The sequence below is a fragment of the Martes martes genome (genome assembly GCF_963455335.1).
Source record: "Martes martes genome assembly, chromosome: 3".
In the NCBI taxonomy this organism is placed as follows: domain Eukaryota; kingdom Metazoa; phylum Chordata; class Mammalia; order Carnivora; family Mustelidae; genus Martes; species Martes martes.
In genome coordinates, this window is record NC_137890.1 from 192,193,106 (window position 1) to 192,211,734 (window position 18,629).

Sequence of the window (18,629 nt, forward strand, 5' to 3'; positions counted from 1 at the left end):
GCTCAGGTCATGATCCCAGGGACCTGGGATCGAGCCCTGCATCAGGCTCTCTGCTCAGCGGGGAGCCTGCTTCCCTTCTTCTCTCTCTGCCTGCCTCTCTGCCTACTTGTCATCTCTGTCTGTCAAATAAATAAATAAAATCTTAAAAAAAAAAAAAAGGTGTTTCCTGAGTCCCTAGCACTAGGCCTCCAAAGTAAGGTTTGGGCCCAGGACATGCCCACGATGAGCCACTGAAGTATGTATAAAAAAGAACAGAATTGGGTCGCCTGGGGGGGCTCAGTCAATTAAGCGGCTGCCTTCAGCTCAGTCATGATCCCTGAGTCCTGGAATCGAGCCCCACGGTGGGCTCCCTGCTCAGTGGACAGCCTGCTTCTCCCTCTCCCTCCGCCTGCCGCTCTGCCTACTTGTGCTCTCTATCTGTCAAATAAGTAAGATCTTAAAAAAAAACTTCTTATTGAGGTCTTTATTCATCTTCGCCCCCATACTTGTGTATATTTTATGATGTACACAGTACATTACTGTGGTATTACTTGAAGTTAATCAATGTGTAAACAAACACACTGGACAGATTTTAAGAGCGCTGAGGTCTGAAGGTAACAAAATGAGAGTAACGTAAAGCCTGCGTCCCAAAGATGTTTCCTCTTGCACAAATCCAATCCGTAAAAAGGAAACAATTAATGAAATCTGTAAGACAGCCCACGATACCATAGCAAACAATCGTGACATAACACATGCTATGGCAAATATGCATTAGGGCCATGAGGGGAGCTGCTGGGAAGAAGCTTCAAAATGCGGGTGTGCACCTCCTACCCACGCAAGATGAGAAGCACGTGAAGAGGTGGCGGAGCGTGGAGTGGGGGACAGCATGCAAGGTCAGGGGGATGAAAGAAACAGGGGAGCAGGCAGGAAGAGGCCAAGCGGAGAGAGCTCACGCCCAACGGGTCGCCAGCTACAACTTGACTCAAACTCCACTTCTCCATTTCCACAGCCGAAGTGTTTACCTCGGGCTGATTTTAACCCTAGAGCCCTTGAAAGTCCTATTCAAGATCCAGGCCAGACATACGCAAACAGCTGCAGAAAAGTTCAAGTCCCTACATATAAAAAAATGACGGGGATTTCCACGTTTTCAGATTCCTTTATGCCCCCATTAACCGACCCAGCAAGGCAAAGAATGGCATTCACGATCACAGACACAAGCCCATGATGGTGAACATTGTGTCACAGTAGGGAAAGGAAGCAAATATGCAAAGCATGACATAGTGGTTTCTATTTGTTTTAGGAACAATGCCCAACAAACACCCATACACACGTCCACACTTCCTCCTCCTCACAGCTGCATCCCAGGTAAGGGAGCCACCAGATGGCAATGCCTCACCCGCGTCCCTGTCGTCTTAAATAGCCACACGTGTTCACTGTGTCAGTTATGTCTTAACATCTTGATACCTCAGGAACACTTTTTTTTTTTTAAGATTTTATTTATTGATTTGACAGACAGCGATCACAGGTAGGCAGAGAGGCAGGCAGAGAGAGAGGGGGAGGCTGGTTCCCTGCTGAGCAGAGAGCCCGATGTGGGGCTCGATCCCTCGACCCTGAGATTATGACCTGAGCCAAAGGCAGAGGCTTAACCCACTGAGCCACCCAGGCGCCCCCCTCAGGAACACTTTTAATACAGTTCCGTGACCTCTGAGGGGATTCTGCCATCTTCCACGTCCTTCCTGGGTTTTATCCGTAATGTTATTCCCATGAGCAAATCGTCCTTAATAGTGGCCAAACCTACCCCTAACAGTGGCCAAGGTAATTATAAACACAGACAGAACGGGAGGGAGGGTCCGTGAGTACGAGAACATCTTCTGAAAGCAACAACAGCAACAGATTAAAAACAAGCGACACCGAAAGACCATCCAAGAGTCCTCAGAGACGCGCACTTCGTGAAAATAGAAAATGAAAGTGCGAACGGCCTCTTCCGATGGCAACGTAAGGTCTTAGGAAGGTCCAAAGCACACGCCTGCGCGCTCTGCCCAAAGGAAACCAGCCAAATCCTTCCCCCCTCCAGGTGCCTGCTTGTCTTTCACTGTTGAGGTGGACTGAAGAGAAAAGATGATTCGAAAACATGCGTTCTAATTTGTTCTGCTGCTAATTTTTTAAAATTAGGCTGAGCCATCTATAAGGCTTAGGATGTTGCTAATGTAACTGAGGATGCGATCCGCACACCTCAAGCTGAACTCCCGTGCATCCAGACACCGAACGCTATCCTGAGGGAAGGGCTTCCGATCCAAAGGAAGTCAATAACGGCCCCAAATCGCTATATTGATTTTGGTGGAATCACACGTTCCTCCTCCCGAATAACCTGATTCATCACCAACGGCAACGGGAGGTTCTGTCATAAAACATAACGAATTAACTAACATCTGTTTCCACTTATAAGTCATTTCAACATTCAGTCATTTACCACTCATTCATCGAAACATTGCATTCATACACGTACACATTTAGGCATATTTAACGAGTCTGAAATTTTTTCCCAGTCGGTGACTGAAAACGCAAGGTGACAATTTTTCCGTACGTACAAGCTTGGGATCTGAAGTGCCACCCGCACCTCAAACTCTCCTCCTATTACTTGGGAGTAATCTTCATAATCCTTCAGTCCTCCCAAGAATTCAAGGACGCTGGTATCTGAATGCTTTATTTAGGAAAAAAAAAAAAAAAAAGTTCTCCGTGTGGCTCTCATCTCAAGTGCCTCTTCCCCCTTCCTAAGAGTCCTGGTCCGCGGGCCGTAGCCCAAACCCACCTTTTGCCGTATCTTCTCCGGAGCCGCTCACTACCCCACCGCAACCACCTATTTCTGGAATTCCTTCGGAAAGACTCAGCACAGGAGACGCCTTCAGCATCTCGGAACCCACCCGTTCTCCCGCACTTCTCGGTCACTGCAAGGATGCTCTATGGAAATGGCCCATTTATGTCGCTCTTCCCTCCTCCCTCCATCCAGCCTGGAAAACTCTCGAGGACGAGGACCACGGGTGTCCTGCAGACACGGCCTCCGCACACACAGTGGCCCCCACGTTCACTCACCCGACGAATATTTACGGAGCGGCTGCTCCTGGCCAGGCACGATTCCAGGGCCGGGGCGACGTGGACGTGTCCGGTACACAGAGCCCGGCTCTCACGCAGACGGCAGCGCCGTCCAGGGGACACACGGCAAGGACGTCAGCGAACGAACAGCGACAGAAACATCAGAAAAGACTAACGAGGAAAAGCCAAACGGTCTAGCGACGACGCGTGACCGCGGCGGGGTCTGCCAGTCGGGCGGTGGCCTCACTGGCGAGACATTTCCCCAGGCGCCGGGCGGCTCGGCCGGTTGAGGGTCTGCCTCCGGCTCAGGTCGGGATCTCAGGGTCCTGGGGTCGAGCCCGCATGTGGGGCTCCCTGCTCGGCGGGGGGTCGGCTTCTCCCTCGGCCTCTGCCCCTCCCCCTGCTTGTGCGCGCGCGCTCTCTCTCTCTCTCTCTCAAATAAATAAATAAACTTTTTTTCGTTAAAGGACACTTCCTAACTGGACCGAGAGAACCATCAGCCCCCGACGCGAGAACAGTGACGCAGCGTCCGGCATGCTGGGGGGCAGCCGGGGGACCCGCGTGGCCGCAGCCAAGGACGCGGGGGGCCCTGGTCACGCCGGCAGCCCGGAGCCCCGCAGCCCCGCGGCACACACGCGAGCCGCTGCAGGGGTCTGAGCAGAAAAGGAAACCGCGCGAAGCGGGGTGGGCATCGGCAGGGAAAATGGCGTCAGCCCGCGGCCGCGACGTCTGCGGGGCGGAGACGGCTGGGGGCTGAGGTGCGGGCGCAGGAGACCAGAGCAGCGAGGGGGGAAGCGCCGCGGCGAGGGGCGCCCCCAGGAACCCGAGCAGCGCGGGGCGGCGGCGGAGGCGGGAAGACCGCGTTCCTCACGGGAGGGCGCACGCGACCTGCCCCCGGGTGAATGCGCGCTGGGAGAGAAAGGAAGGAAGGGGGAGCCGCGGGCGGCCCAACACGGCGCCGCCGCAGGCTGGGACGAGCGGGAGGGAGCGGGGCGGCCGGAGTCCGGCTGGACACTCGCGGGGCTTCCAGACGCCCCGGCTCGCAGGGAGACGCTGCCGAGTCGAGTGGAGCCGACCTGCCGGGGCTCGGGGCGAAGTCCTGCGAGAGACCTGGGTGCGCCGGCACAGGGCGGGCGTTTAGGCCCACGCGGGCTCCCGTGACTAAGGCCTACGGAAGGGAGAAGGAAAGGCCCAGCACCAGGCCCTGGGTCGTGCCTGCGGCGTTCGGAGGGAGGACACGCGCCCCGCCGAGGCCGGACACGAAGCGGCCAGCAGGACACGGGAAGGGGCGCGGGCCGGAATGCCCAGTTCTTTTTTTTTTTTTTTTTTTTTTAATTTTGAGAACAGTTTATTTACTTAATTTGACAGAGAGAGGCCACAAGTAGGCAGAGAGGCAGGCGGAGAGAGAGGGGGAAGCAGGCTCCCCGCCGAGCAGAGAGCCCGATGCGGGGCTCGATCCCAGAACCCTGGGATCATGACCCGAGCCGAAGGCAGAGGCTTTAACCACGGAGCCACCCAGGCGCTCCCCAGAAAGCCCAATTCTAAGAAAGGGTTTCGGGAAGGAACTGGTCATCCTGTCAAATGTTACCGATAAAGGAAGAGAAGGGGCTCAAAATTGACAGCTGGATGGGACAACAGGAAGGTCACAGGTGATCTTGTCCTTGAGCGAGGAGATAAAAGCCCAACATGACAAGGGAATGCAACTTTTTCAGAGTTTTGTAATGGAGGGAAACAAACGGTGCGATAACTAGGAGACGTGTTATCAGGAGGAGGAGTACAGCACGTGTCCGTGGGAATGGAGGCGGGAGAAAGAAGAGACTACAGTGGGGGACAGAGATAATGGCAGAAGGAGAGCCTTAAGGACCACAAGAAGGGCTGCACGGGACCCAGGGCCCATGTGGAGGGGGTACCTAAGAGGGGAGCTGACAGTCGGGTCTTTATGACACTCAGTGTTTACTGAACTGAACTGGTGAACTACCCTTAGGAGAGTTCTGGGAAAAAGGAGGCCCACTAGCTCCGGCGTCCAGCGCACCATACAGAAACCCCAACACTAACTTGGTTTCAAGAAACTAACACTCAAGAGTGAAGTGTGCACGTGTCCGGATCTGTGGTATAAGAAATGTATTGGGTCTTTGTGTCGGACTCCTACCACCGAGCTCCTGAAACCCTCGGAATTTCCTGAGTGACAGGAATGTTCTCTGTTCTTCCTAACAAGTGCCTTTCACGCACACCTGAGGCTTTGCTAGTGAGGTGACTCATGGTGGGACCCCTGCATGGTTCCAGGAGGAGGGCTGGTCACCAGAAAGCCCAAAGGCATGACTGCAGAGTGGGAACTTTCAGCCCCATCTCCCCACTCCCAGGAAGGGAAGGAAGAGCTTCTGACTGGATTATAAAACCTTTTGAACAAGGAGATTCCGGTGAAAGCAGCGATGGGCTGGCAAGCTGGCATGCCCAGTACCCAGAGAGGGCAGGGGGCTGTGCGCCCCTCTTCCCCCACACCTAGCCCTCTGCATTGCTTCCATTCGGTTGTTCCTGAGTTGTAGCCTTTATAATAAATCAATGAATGGAAATAAGGTGTTTTCTGAGTTCTAGGAGTCATTCAGGAAATTACTGAACCTGAGCAAAACTGTGGGAACCCCCAAATTTGTAATCAGCTGGGTAAAAGTGTGGGGTGCCTGGGCACTCCGCTCACTGCAGGCATCTAGAGCAGGGCCCTCCACTGGGACCGAGCCCTTGGCCTCGGGAGTCTGCACCAGCTCTGGGTAGTGTCAGAACTGAAGAGAATCGTTAGACCCCCCAGCTGGTGGCAGAGAATTAGCTCGTGTGAGGAAAACACATACATCTGGTGTCAGAAAACGCACAACATCTGCTCTTGGGCCATCGGGGTAGAAAACAAACAGGAGATAAGGGACATGGAAAATGATGGCAAGAGTGAATGTCTCAATGTTGACATTTTAAGCAACCAGGTTTAAGGAATAAAAAACAAGAATTCAAAAAAAAAAAAAAAAAGCCAACTGTACTCTCTTAGTCATATACACATGTAGGGGTTCCTGGGAGGCTCAGTTGGCTGAGCATCTCTTGATTTTGGCTAAGGTCACGTCTCGGGGTCATGGGATGGAGCCCCGCATGCTCAGTGGGGAGTCGGCTTGCGGATTCTCTCTCCCTCAGCCCCTCCCCCACCCCCGTGCACGCATGTGCTCTCTAATAAATAAGTAAATCTTAAAAATAAGTAAATAGGGGCATCTGGGTGGCTCAGTGGGTTAAAGCCTCTGCCTTCGGCTCAGGTCATGATCCCAGAGTCCTGGGATCAAGTCCCTGCATCGGGCTCCCTGCTCAGCGGGAAGCCTGCTTCCCCTGCTCTCTCTCTGCCTCTCTGCCTGCTTGTGATCTCTATCTGATAAATAAATAAAATCTTTAAAAAAATAATAATAAATAAATAAATAATGGTAGACATATCTACCCAAGGACCCTGAATACAAAAAACACGGGGATGGGGAGTCAGCACAGAGCAAAGCTGGTCTATCTGCTCCCCAAATCTTAACCACCTGAGGAGGAAGCTCAGAGCAGAGCGACCCGGGCAGCCAGCTACAAGGCCGGGACAACCGAATACGAACAAGTAATTACCTTAAAAATACAACAGCTATGCAGTGAGTTCACACACTCGGGAGGAATTCAAATGTCACCTAACACTTTTCAGAAGCACTTTTAGAAAAAGTCAATGCTAAGTGACTGCACATGAGCAGAAAGGATCTGGTATTGGGGACGAGTGCTTAGACACACGTTGTCCTCCCTAAACCCACACGGGCCACTCTGTCCCCACACTGGGAATTAGGAACACAGGAGTGGCAGAGAGGAAGCCCCGTCATTCCCCAGATCATCTGTCACCATCTGAAACATCCTTTATTTTAGTGAATTTTCCTGGTTACTGTCTGTCTCCCTTTGGGAACAGAAGCCCAACGGGGCTCAGACTTTGCACAGCACCTGAAGAGCTGGTACTTGGCACATGGCGGCACTCATGGAGCAAACACTGAACGAAGCAACCAGCACTGCCTCCTCTGATGGGAAAATGATTTCCTGGGCCTCGAATCCTATTCCTTACCTATACAGCAATTTCCTCATGCAAGACTCCCACCGCCCCGTCTTCGAGCTCCTCAGACAGGGCCACACACCCTTCCCCGACACACCCAAGTGCCTTGCCCACGGGGACCCAAACTCAGACACCTCTGGAAATGCAAGGGGCACTATCGAAAATTACATGCCTTCAACGGGAAGCCGGCTGTCCAGGGCAAATTATAACATGTGCTCTTTCTCCAACTCCCTCCTTTTTTAAAAATAAGCTATTTATCTTTTTAAAGAGAGAGTGGGGGAGGGGTAGAGGAAGCAGGAGAGAATCTTTGTTTTTAAGATTTTATTTTATTTTTTTATTTAATTATTTTTATTAAGATATAATGTATTATTTGCCCCAGGGGTACAGGTCTGTGAATCATCCGGTTTACACACTTCACAGCACTCACTACAGCACATGCCCTCCCCAGTGTCCATAACCCAACCACCGTCTCCACCCCCCCAGCCCCCAGCAACCCTCAGTTTGTTTTGTGAGATTAAGAGTCTCTTATGGCTTTTTTCCCTCCTGATCCAAGATGGGATCAGGAAAGATTTTATTTAGATTAAGATTCAGTTGAGAGACAGAGAACACAAGCAGGGGGGGGAAGGCAAAGGGAGAAGGAGAACCAGACTCTCCGCTGCTCAGGGAGCCCAAAGCAGGAATGGATCGAGGACCCTGAGATCATGACCTGAGCTGAAATCGAGAGTCAGATGCTCAACCGCCTGAGCCACCCAGGCGCCCCACTATATCTCCCGCCTTCCTCACGGAAGTTCTTTCCCTTCCGTAGTCAGGTACTGGTCTCTCCCCCAGCAGGCTGTCGATCCTCAAGGACAAATTCATCTTTGTATCCACAGCACCGCACGCATATTGTAGATGCTTAAAAATGAGACTGAATGAATGAACCATCACTTCCACACGGGGCTCTGGGATCCCTGAGACAGGCTGCAGCTGGGAAGAAAGCTATCTTGGGCAATGCGGGCAGCAAGTCCCCTCCTGAGACTGGTACACCGGGGCCTGTTCCCTTCTGTATGGATTTCTGTCCCAGGACAGCCCCAGGACACACTCTTGCTTCTCCAGCCTCCTAAGTCTGGGGCTCTACAGGCTTTACTGAACTCGTTATTTCCATTATCTCTGACTTGGTTAACTGCCCCACACTGGATCAGGACTAGTATTTGCTGGTCCCTGTTTAGACAAACTCCCACACACTCCCTTTCCCTGCTACCCTGTCCTACTGCCAAACAAGTCCCAGCAACAGACCCCGGCCATGTTTCTTATTTCAACAACAAAAGGGGTGCCCCTGGCCACGGACCCTAAACACAGCCTCTCTAGATAGAGCTCCCCACATGGGTTCCAACTATAGTTCTCTTTGCTGGGGATGAAGTGTTAGACAAATCATTTTCGGGGCTGAGGCCTCAGTGCCACTCCTTTGGATGAAACGCATCTGAATGTTGCAGAATTTCTCAGGGCCTGTCAAAGTCCTATAAAATCATGGCAGGAAGAAACCTATTTAGCTGAGAACCAAACTTTTCCCTTTAAGATGGTATCACTGAAATAACTATGTATTAGTTATTCATACAATGGTATGAATGTGTGCTTGGCATTACAAACAGACTTTTTAAAATAAACTTCCAAGTCTGAGATGTGCGTTTTGTGAGAAGGGATGTAAATTCTCACTGGGGGGGGGGGGGGGGCTGGGTGGCTCAGCTGGTTAAGTGTCTGCCTTCAGCTCAAGTTCTGACCCCAGGGTCTGGGATCGAGTCCCATGTTGGGCTCCCCCTGTTCGGCGGGGAGCCTGCTTCTCCCTTTCCCTCTGTTGCTCCCCCTGCTTATGTTCTCTCTCTCTTTCTGTCAAATAAATAAATAGAATCTTAAAACAAAAATTCTCAGGGATCTATAATTAGGAATCTGAGACTTCTCAGACACACAGAAACACTTTTCATTAATGAATGTATTCTCATATCACAATGAGCTTCATGATAAAAACATTATGGTGGCAAAGAATCAAGCTTCCAACTTTAGTTTAAAACGGTTCATCATCAGAGGGGCACCTGGGTTGCTCAGTCACTTAAGCATCGTGATCCCACTGCCCTGGGACTGAACCCCACATCGGGCTCCCTGCTCAGCGGGCTGCCTGCTTCTCCCTCTCCCGTTCCCCCTGCTTCTGCTCTCTCTCTGTGTCAAATAAATAAAATCTTCTAAAAAAAAAAATCTGAAAGAGAAATTGCTAAGGTGTCTTTCTGCCAAGAGTATAGACCCAGTAAAACAATAAAATGAGAATAAAAGCTTGAGAGTCAGAGGCAGTAAGTTCCGTCCGAGGAGCTGAACACGCGTCGGGCCCACAAATGTTTCTTCTCACCGCAGCCCGGGGAAGCCTTCAACGGAACGGCCGCCCTTCCCTGCCACATCTCCACCGCCCAGCTGCGGTCGAGCTCTCTCCTCCCCCTCCCCCTCCGGCAGTCCCTCCACATCAAGAAGTTTTCCAGCCCGTGGTTGTCCCGAATCAAACATCTGCCAAGACTGAAAGCAAACACGGGGACTGCCTCCTGCTTACTGTGACGCACGGGAGTCACGCAGCAGATGAAAGGCAATTTCCACTCTTTTCAAGACGGTGTCATTCCAGCAGGAAATGTTAGCTTCAGGAGTCTACACCGGGACTCGTGACATGTGGACTCTGTCCTGAGCAGGTCACTCGTCCAGGTCAGAGGCCTACACAGATGCAAAACCTCACAGACCACAGCCTATCAGCTCCTGACTCAAACCGCAGGAGACAACAGGGATCAAGGGCGCTTTCTAAGATAACCATCAGCCTTCTTTTTGTTTTCACAAAAGCTTCCCTCCCTTTGTCCATCCTTTCCCCTCCTGACTGGTGATTGAAACGATCTTGGTTTCTGTGTACTTAAGTTAGGAGAAGACAGTGTCTCCATCAAGAAGACAAGAATTTTATCTGCTTTGTTCACAACCGCACCCCAGGGCCTACCAGACAGCCTGGAACACGGGGAGCTGAGCGCTCCGCAAATACATGCTCAGTAAATGAGTAACTTTTCTAAAGCGGGAAGTAGAAAGCACGTTCGATGGGAAAGCCCAAAATCTGATTCTGCAAGTGAGTTTCAGAGAGGTGCAGAACCCATTAGAGGCTCAGTTATTCCGAAAACTGAGAGGAGAGGAATAAGACAAAAGCCTCAGCAACCTAACACCCCATCATCTAACTTTCTCTCTTTCTCCTTAAAAAAGCGCTTTCACACTCCGCTATACAAACTACCTCTCTGAGAATTCAGGGTCTAACGGTCGTAAGAGTTCTCAAAAAAAAAAAAAAAAAAGTAATTTTCCTCAAAGAATTCCAACTCTGCTGTAGAGAAAAATACGGATATCACAAAAGGGAGGACATCTGGATCGTCTGTCCTGGACCTTGACCCCAAGCTCCGGACACCCACCGCTCTAGCACATCTTGAGATACAGCTAGAAATATTCTTTGCAACATTTACCTGGTTTACCTTCCAGTAGGATGACAACAGGAGTAACAAAGACGTAAAACACACAAGCCTTCCAGCAATGTCACTCTCTGGGCAATGGCATGTGGTCCTGCAAATCCATCTGGCCCAGAATCAGGAACCAAAAGGTCCCTAATGACAGAGGGCTCATGTCTGGACCGTTGACATGAGCACTGTCCAAATCCTCCCATTAATTACTTTCTCATTTTTAGGTGAGAATAGCCAAATTTTTCAAAGGCTTAAGGCACTTTCCTCAGTTTTAAAAACTTGTTGCAGGGTTTTTCGTTTACTAACAGAGAAAGACCGTGTGCTTCATATAGTGCTCGTAACGCCTGACGGAACACGGCCACCACTTTATATCCCGAGCTCAGGACACATTTCAGCTGGCTCTTGGGCTGTGACCACAAGGAGGGGATGCTGGTTACAACATACTCTTCCTTCTGTGTGGCCGTGCTCCCTCGGCTGGACACTATCAGACAGTAAAGGTGCTCTAGATCACAAATAAATGGAACCTGAACATTCAGGATTCAAAGAGCACCATAAAAATGATATTAAGCATTAGCTTACTTTTTTATAAAAAGGAGAAGAAATTCTCATTATACTCCATGAAATTTTTAATAAACACTGTAAATATCCTACTAAGAACGGTTTGAGCTCACTGAAATACCAGCGATGAGATAACACAAGTAAAGTGAAATGAAAAATAATTTAAAACCTCTTCTGTTCCGTAGTCACTGAGCTCTTAAGAGAAAAGCAATGAAAGAGCCACAGACATATGCAGGGGAAGGATCCTGACCCATAGAAGCTTCCATCTCATTAAAGAGAATGACACAGAAACACAAGGGGGGAAGGTTCCAGTAACTCAGGCAGAAGTCACGTGTGCACCGAGCTTTCAGAACAGCCCCGAGGAGACGGGCAAGGTTTTAACCGTAGAGACAGGACATGTAGTAGGAGTGGAAAGAAGAAGATGTAAAAAGCTGGGACTCAAAAGGAGGTTCCACGAAGACACTTGCTGGCGTGTGGGCCCGGAGAGGAGAGCTGGGGCTGAAGGGCACGAGGCCTGAATACCAAGTCACGAAACCCAGAGGCCACTCAACTAGAAAGGGAAGTAGCATGCTCTGATTTTAGGAAGATCCACAGGATAATAATAAACTGTATCCAGAGCTGCAAGGTCAAAAAGCAGTCACCCACAAAGGCCAGTGGATTCGCTAAGTAAAATATCACACGGATTGGCCTGGTGCTATTCTGAGTGGAGGGAAACCAAGGAGTTCAATTATCTTCCTCTTCTCCTCATCTCTTCCCTGTCATCCCTTCCTGTCTACGAGGCTGGGTGATCTGCGGTAGTTCTCCATGAATACAGTTCTGGAGTTATCCGAAGGTACTAAGTCCTCACTCGGATACGTTAAAAAAAGTCCTAATGTGCAAAGAACCTTAGAATCACATCGGAAAGACACTCTTCACACAATGAGACAGGCAGACGGTGTCATCTCAGCTGCCTCACGGAGCCCTCCTTTCTCTGTGCATGACCCCAGTGATGCCACACTCGAGGTGGGGCTCCGGACATAGAGGGGGACGAGTTCAGAGAGGAAGGGAGCACAAGAGGTATGACCACAGAAAACACCCTCGAAAAGGAATATACGTATGAAAGCACTGTTTATTTTCATTTTATTCATCTCTATACGGACACTATCTCAAAGTCATGTACCTCCGTGAAATGTACATATTTTTCAGGGATCTGAAATTTAAAGAGAAAGATCATTTCTGGACACCTTCAAAAACACATGAGCTATAAAGGAAGAACATGGGTGTTTCTGAAGACTAACAGCCACACCAGGTCAAATTAAATTCCAAATGTCATCTGGGGTAAATTAATTGGCAAAATTTTCAAAGTATACATGGTCTGAGCAGCTGTTTACGTTTTTTATTCAAACTGGGATCAAGTTCTTGAAACAGTTACGGTTACAAGACATCAAAAGCCTAAATCATCTATCTTATTATACTGCAAAATTCCTATTTGAGAATGTCAGACTAGGTTTTAGAAGGAAACCCAGCTAGCACTGACCCCATTTCAGACACTATCAAAGTTGGACACTCACAAGGAATGACGCAGGAAAAATGCTTTAAAGGGAAGTGGAGGGGCGCCTGGGTGGCAGAGCTGGTTAAGCATCCGACTCTTGGTTTCGGCTTGGGTGGGGATCTCAGGGTCCTGAGACTGGGCGTCGGGCTCCCTGCTCAGCACCGAGTCTGCCTGAGATTCTCTCTCCCCCTCCTTCTAACCCTCCCACGTGAGTGTTCTCTCTCGCTCTTTGAAATAAATAATCCTTAAAAAAATAAAAAAATAAAGGAAGTGGTAAACATCCCACCACAGAGGAGAAACTGGTAAGAAAGGGCATGTTAGGTTGCTCAAAATGTGTCCCGTACTTCTCATTATTACAATAATTACACTTAGCACTGGTGACCGCAGCTGCTCTCCTCTCCTAGAGGCTGTGGTCCATTCCATACTAAGCACCTGACATATACCGGGTAATTATATTATCTAAATAGCTACTAGGTATCTACCCCTCCCAAGAATCCTAGGAGTTAATCATTATTTTACCACTGAACAGAGCAAACTGCTTAAGTTCTGAGTTGAAGGTTTTTTTTTCCATTTGCTCAAGATTACATAGCTTGTGAGAGGAAGTGCTGGGACTGGAACCCAAGTCCTACTCAGCATCCTCTCCGCACTGAACTTACTCTGAGGTGCTCATAATGTTACAGTGCGCTGGCCTGGCAGGTGAGGCTGACACGAATCAAAAAATCCCATAAAGCAGTGTTCAACTGTAACTGTGACAAGGGCAATGCCTCTGACCTTGGCCGGGAGGGGGCGAGGGACCGCTCTTCCCTGAGGAGGTCTAAGGCAATCTGAGAACGAAGGAAGTACAGGAGTTGCCCTGGGGAGAAAGGAGGGAAGAACATTCCAGGCAGAAGGCACAGGATGTGCAAATAGGACCGGTGGGACTCAGTGTGGGGAGGACCTGAAGGACAAAGCGAGATGGGAAGGAGGGCCTGACTCAAATCTGGCGACTTCAGATTCATTACGTCAACTTGGACCCTGCACGGCCACCCCAGGACAGTGTTTCAGAGACCATGGTGAAAAGTCGTGTTGCCTAACTCAATCTAATAAACATTTACTGAGTAAAAGAAAAAAAAAAAGATTTTGTCTTTATTCTAAGCACACTGGGTATTTATCTTACAGGTGATCGTAGCTGTTTTCCTTGGGAAGTAAAAGAGGTAAAGGAGGATAGCAGTGCCACACAGACTCTTAGAAAACTTTCCGTGGGGATAAAAATGGCTATTACAGGGGCGCCTGGGTAGCTCCGTGGGTTAAGCCTCTGCCTTTGGCTCAGGTCATGATCTCAGGGTCCTGGGATCGAGCCCCACATCGGGCTCTCTGCTCAGCGGGAAGCCTGCTTCCCCCTTTCGATGCCTGCCTCTCTGCCTGTTTGTGATCTCTCTCTGTCAAATAAATAAATAAAATCTTTAAAAAAATTTTTAAAAAAAATGGCTATTACAGAGCATGAACTTCTGTGTTCTAGAATAGACATCTGTTCCATATCTAAACATCCCCAAACTGGAGATCAAAGCTGCGATGGAAGAAAGACACGCTGGAGATAAAGTGAGGCGCTGCTAAGGTTACCTTGGAGGGCCTGGGATGTGGGCAGAGACACACAGAAGGGGCCCCGCCAAGAAAATGACAGAGCCCATTTCTAGCTGAGACGCGCAGCCGATGACGGTGTCCACAGCCCCGCTCCCCTGCCACGAGCTGCGTGGCTTTAGGAAAATTTCCCCATTTGTAACCATATTTACACCTCATGGAATTATTTTGAGAATAAAATGAGTTATCATGCATGTAACTACGCAATAAATACAAGCCATTATTGTATTATGAAGATTCCTTCCAGGAATGATCATTATTTGCTACAAGCAGTGAAGGGGGGCAAACACCGGGGACCGCCTACCGGAGGCCTCGCGCGCTCAGACCCGCACGGACGCAAGGAGCACCCGGAAAGCTTGCGAGAAACAGGATGCCCGGCTTGTTAGAGGGAAGGCCTGGGAGACCAGATGTTGCATAAGGTCCTGAGGGATCCCACCACCCCTGATCTGAGCATCTGACTTTGGGAAGCGTGGTTTCAAGGCCTAGAATTTAAGACAGAGATTCAGTCATCAAATAAAGGATTTCATTACAGTGACTTAACTACAACAGAGAAAATTTTATGAAACAAATTTCAAGGGGCGCCTGGGTGGCTCAGTGGGTTAAAGCCTCTGCCTTCAGCTCAGGTCATGATCCCAGGGTCCTGGGATCGAGCCCCGCATCGGGCTCTCTCCTGGGCAGGGAGCCTGCTTCCCCACCTCTCTCTGCCTGTCTCTCTGCCTACTTGTGATCTCTGTCTGTCAAATAAATAAATAAATAAAATCTTTTCGTAGAAAAAACCAGAACTATCAGAACCCACTCGGTCGGCAAAATAGACAGTGTTTAGCTTTCAGCAACCGTGTTCCGGGAGTCCTTACATTTTTAGTTCCAAACAGGCCAAAAATGTCAGTATGTGCCATGCTATCAAGAGAAACATCTAAGACTGGGGTATCCATATGCTTTAATTATTAGATTTTATTTTCTGTCAAAAGTAACAGCTCGTCTTCAATCAGAGAAAATGCTGTTCTGCGAGACCACAACCAGAAGTCTGCGGGTTCTTCCACTTCCATTCAGAGCTCTTCAACCCCGGTGCTATGTAATTACTGTCAATTGTTACTTACAGGAATTCTTTACACTAACGAGTGACCTTCAGGAAAAAATCAAACAAGCGACTGGCTTCCGGGAAGATGAAACCGTCGGCCTCATGCACACGTTTGGTGAACGATGTCAGAGTCTGTGAAGATTACTAACTGAAGGTATTACTCACTCCGTTCGCTCAAAACCATTACACAACCCAACACTCGGGATCTTGCTTGACCCAACCCACGAAAATGCTGCCTGGGCTCTTTAAAAGAATGAACAATGTGCATTCTTGTTTTATTTGCAAAAATAATTAGCAGCAGCTGCTACTTACATAAAATTTGCAACAGAACATATTTTACATACTGAACCCAAATATTTCAGAACTTAAAGAGCCTGACGCCAAATGAAGTATTCTGCTTTTTTTGAAATTTAAAAGAAGGGCCTAACAATTAACTTTCACATTCCTTCATCTAATTTTAAAAAATGACGAAAACATTTTCCTGAGACTCAGAGGAAGCAGCTGGACACATCTGTCCACTACACATCTCTGCAGTGAAAGAGAAACTCGACGCTTTAATCCCATACTTACATGTGAGGGCTCAGCTCATAAAAATTTCTGTTCCTGTAATCTTCTACTTTCTCTGGTGAATAAATGGGCAAGGACCGGTATGGGTTAACGGATATAACCACGCTTCCAATGTACGTCTGCAAAAGAGAGAACCAAAAATACCCTCATTATTGCACAGGATGTGTTTTAACATCTTCAATCTCAGCGACTCATGGTTTCACCCTTTTAAAAAGAAAACTGGTTCTGCTGCTTGACCATTCATATTTTTCAAGAACACTTAATATCTCCAAAGACAGACGGTCAATAATGTTTATTCGTTTTGCTGATAAATGAAAGGCACAGATTTATGCGTTGAAAATACCTTTCAAAGTAAATCTCCAGATTAATTTATGATCCTGGATAAGAGTTCTCTACAGTCCTGTCACACTTGCCAAAAATTTCGTCACCAACCACAGCTAATTTTGAGCAACAGCTATGTTTTCCCTCACTCCGGTTAGAACCGGTGTCTCCTTCTCTCATCTCTATCCTGCTGTTTCAGTCCACTGTAACCCAGGGTCTGGCTCCGTCTGAACCACATCCAGACCTACCAGCCAGACCCTCTACTTTGGGGCTGGCCTTACCCCAGCCTGTCAATCTCTCGAGTGGGCCCAGACAGCATATGGCCCCCTATGAGAGCCACAGTTATCCCTTGGGTGTTCAAAAAACATAATCTCAAATTCTATCTAACGTATTATAACATCAGAATTTAAATGTATTTTCTAAAGGAGAATCCATTTAATGTCAAATTTAAATTCAACGTGGAATGCAAATGTACTTCTGGAGGGATCGATGCTGTATTTTCACAGACAGGAACCCTCTCACACTACAAAGTGGAACGCTATTAATCTTCCCTTTCATTTTGATCTGGATTCCCGGCAGCAAGAGTAGTTTGGTTCAGCTCATTCCGTACAAAGACTAGCAGGCTGTGAGCAAAAGTCACGTAACTGGAACTCATTTTAGTGGCTTCGTTTTTCCTTTCAGTTTCAACATCATGGGTTGGTGGTGGTGTGGAGACATGAACAATAATACGTAAGTGATAATTTTTTTTTTTCTTTAAGAAAGAAGTGAAAGAAAAAAAGAGCGGAAAAAACTCAGCTCTAACTTCCCCACCCTTCCAGTGTCACGCAACAAAAGGTGGCATTTTCAGAGCAACAAATTTTTCCCATATTGCCACCACTGGATTTGAGATTGTCAGATCTTTCTAGAAAACTAAACACAACAGAAAACAGAACAGTGTGAGTGTACTTTTTTTTTTTTTTTTTAACATGGGTCACAATTATTTTAACTACAAAAGACTTTCTCCTTCAACCCAGAAAACTGAACAGGTCATCTCTACACATACTTTTTCATCCTGTCAAGCATAGGCAAGGCCGCTGTTGTGAAAGAAAACTCTGTTCCCACGCAATTTTCTACATTTATTTCTGACATTCATTTCTGACATTCTCTCACTAGGACCAATTAATGTGGCCTGACAAGATTCCAAGTTTCCCAACTCTCCATGTTTTCTAAAAGGTTTCTTCCCACTCCAACCTACCTGGGCAAGTAGGTGGGGGATGCAGGAGACTGAGTAATGGGCATAATCGCTTCTAACGAATATACCAGAATGAGCTACACTGGTAGATACGAACACGTAACGACCAGTTATTCTTTTCACGTCTGTTGATGAAAGACCGGCCGTCTTCAGTAGAAAAGCACAAGACTGCCCTTTTTTAGGTAATTTCAAGAACATAATAATTGAGACAAATATTTGCTGTTGGCAGAGAAACCAATGGTCCAGTTGCTCTTTAAAACCAAACTTCCTGGTGGCTAAATTCTTGATAAAACTCTGCCTCCGCAGCATTCTGACAGAGAACAACTTTGCGGCCTCAAACGCAACATCAAAAGCCACACGACTGGGTTATAAGCTTCTCTTTGTTACTTGTGAATTTTATACACACTGAATGATGAGTGCGCCCCTCCCCCCGTTCTCCCCGTATCACCTCAAAAAGGCCTGGCCCACTGAGGATGCCCCGTCGGGACTCGTAAACCGAATGACGGGCTTTAATGGGGCCCGTTTGTCACTAAGAAAGTCACTCTCCCAGAACTCTTCTTCTGCTGAAATAGAGTCGCAAGTACACCGCTCCCGGTGCCCGATATGCTGGGAAACCTCCATGCCACGTGTTGCCACCAAACAAATCCTTAAGCTCTATCCCTTCGCTGCGGGTTCCCACTGTGGGACACTGTCTGCAAAGACGGCCAGAACAACCCCTCCGCCCTTGCAGGCGGAACCCTCTGAAATCTAACTCTGCCACTCTTTCCATCAAGAGATCGTTTATGCCTCCGGCCTTCAACGTGGACTTGTCCGTGTGACCTATCCAATGTCCAGCGGGACATTCCAAGATGACACACAGCACAGGCTTGAAAAGTACCCGCACAGGATGAACCCCTATTTCATGGCTGTGCCTGGAAGCCAGGACGCGAACGGGCCTGAGCCCCACGCGTGGCTGGGTGCCCCGAGCTGCAGAGCCTGGCACCCGGCTAGGAGCGAAGCCATTCCAAGCCAGCCGGCCGCAGTCAGGCCACCAGACGCCTCAGGTCAGACGCATGATCCCGGCTGAGAGCGGCAGG

The 18,629-nt window shown here is 48.7% G+C and overlaps 1 protein-coding gene across 6 annotated transcripts in view; it reads right to left on the reverse strand.

Moving 5' to 3' along the window:
- Positions 1-18,629, reverse strand: part of MYO1B (myosin IB) — a 179,351-nt gene that overhangs the window by 111,869 nt on the left and 48,853 nt on the right. For 4 of the 6 annotated variants that reach the window (XM_080798484.1, XM_080798483.1, XM_080798486.1 and 1 more), the window contains exon 3: positions 16,005-16,120. In XM_080798484.1, coding sequence (XP_080654610.1) covers positions 16,005-16,120 — 116 coding nt within the window. Of the gene's footprint in view, positions 1-9,725; positions 9,804-16,004; positions 16,121-18,629 lie in introns of those variants that run through there. The other 2 variants (XM_080798487.1, XM_080798485.1) reach the window with 2 other exon arrangements.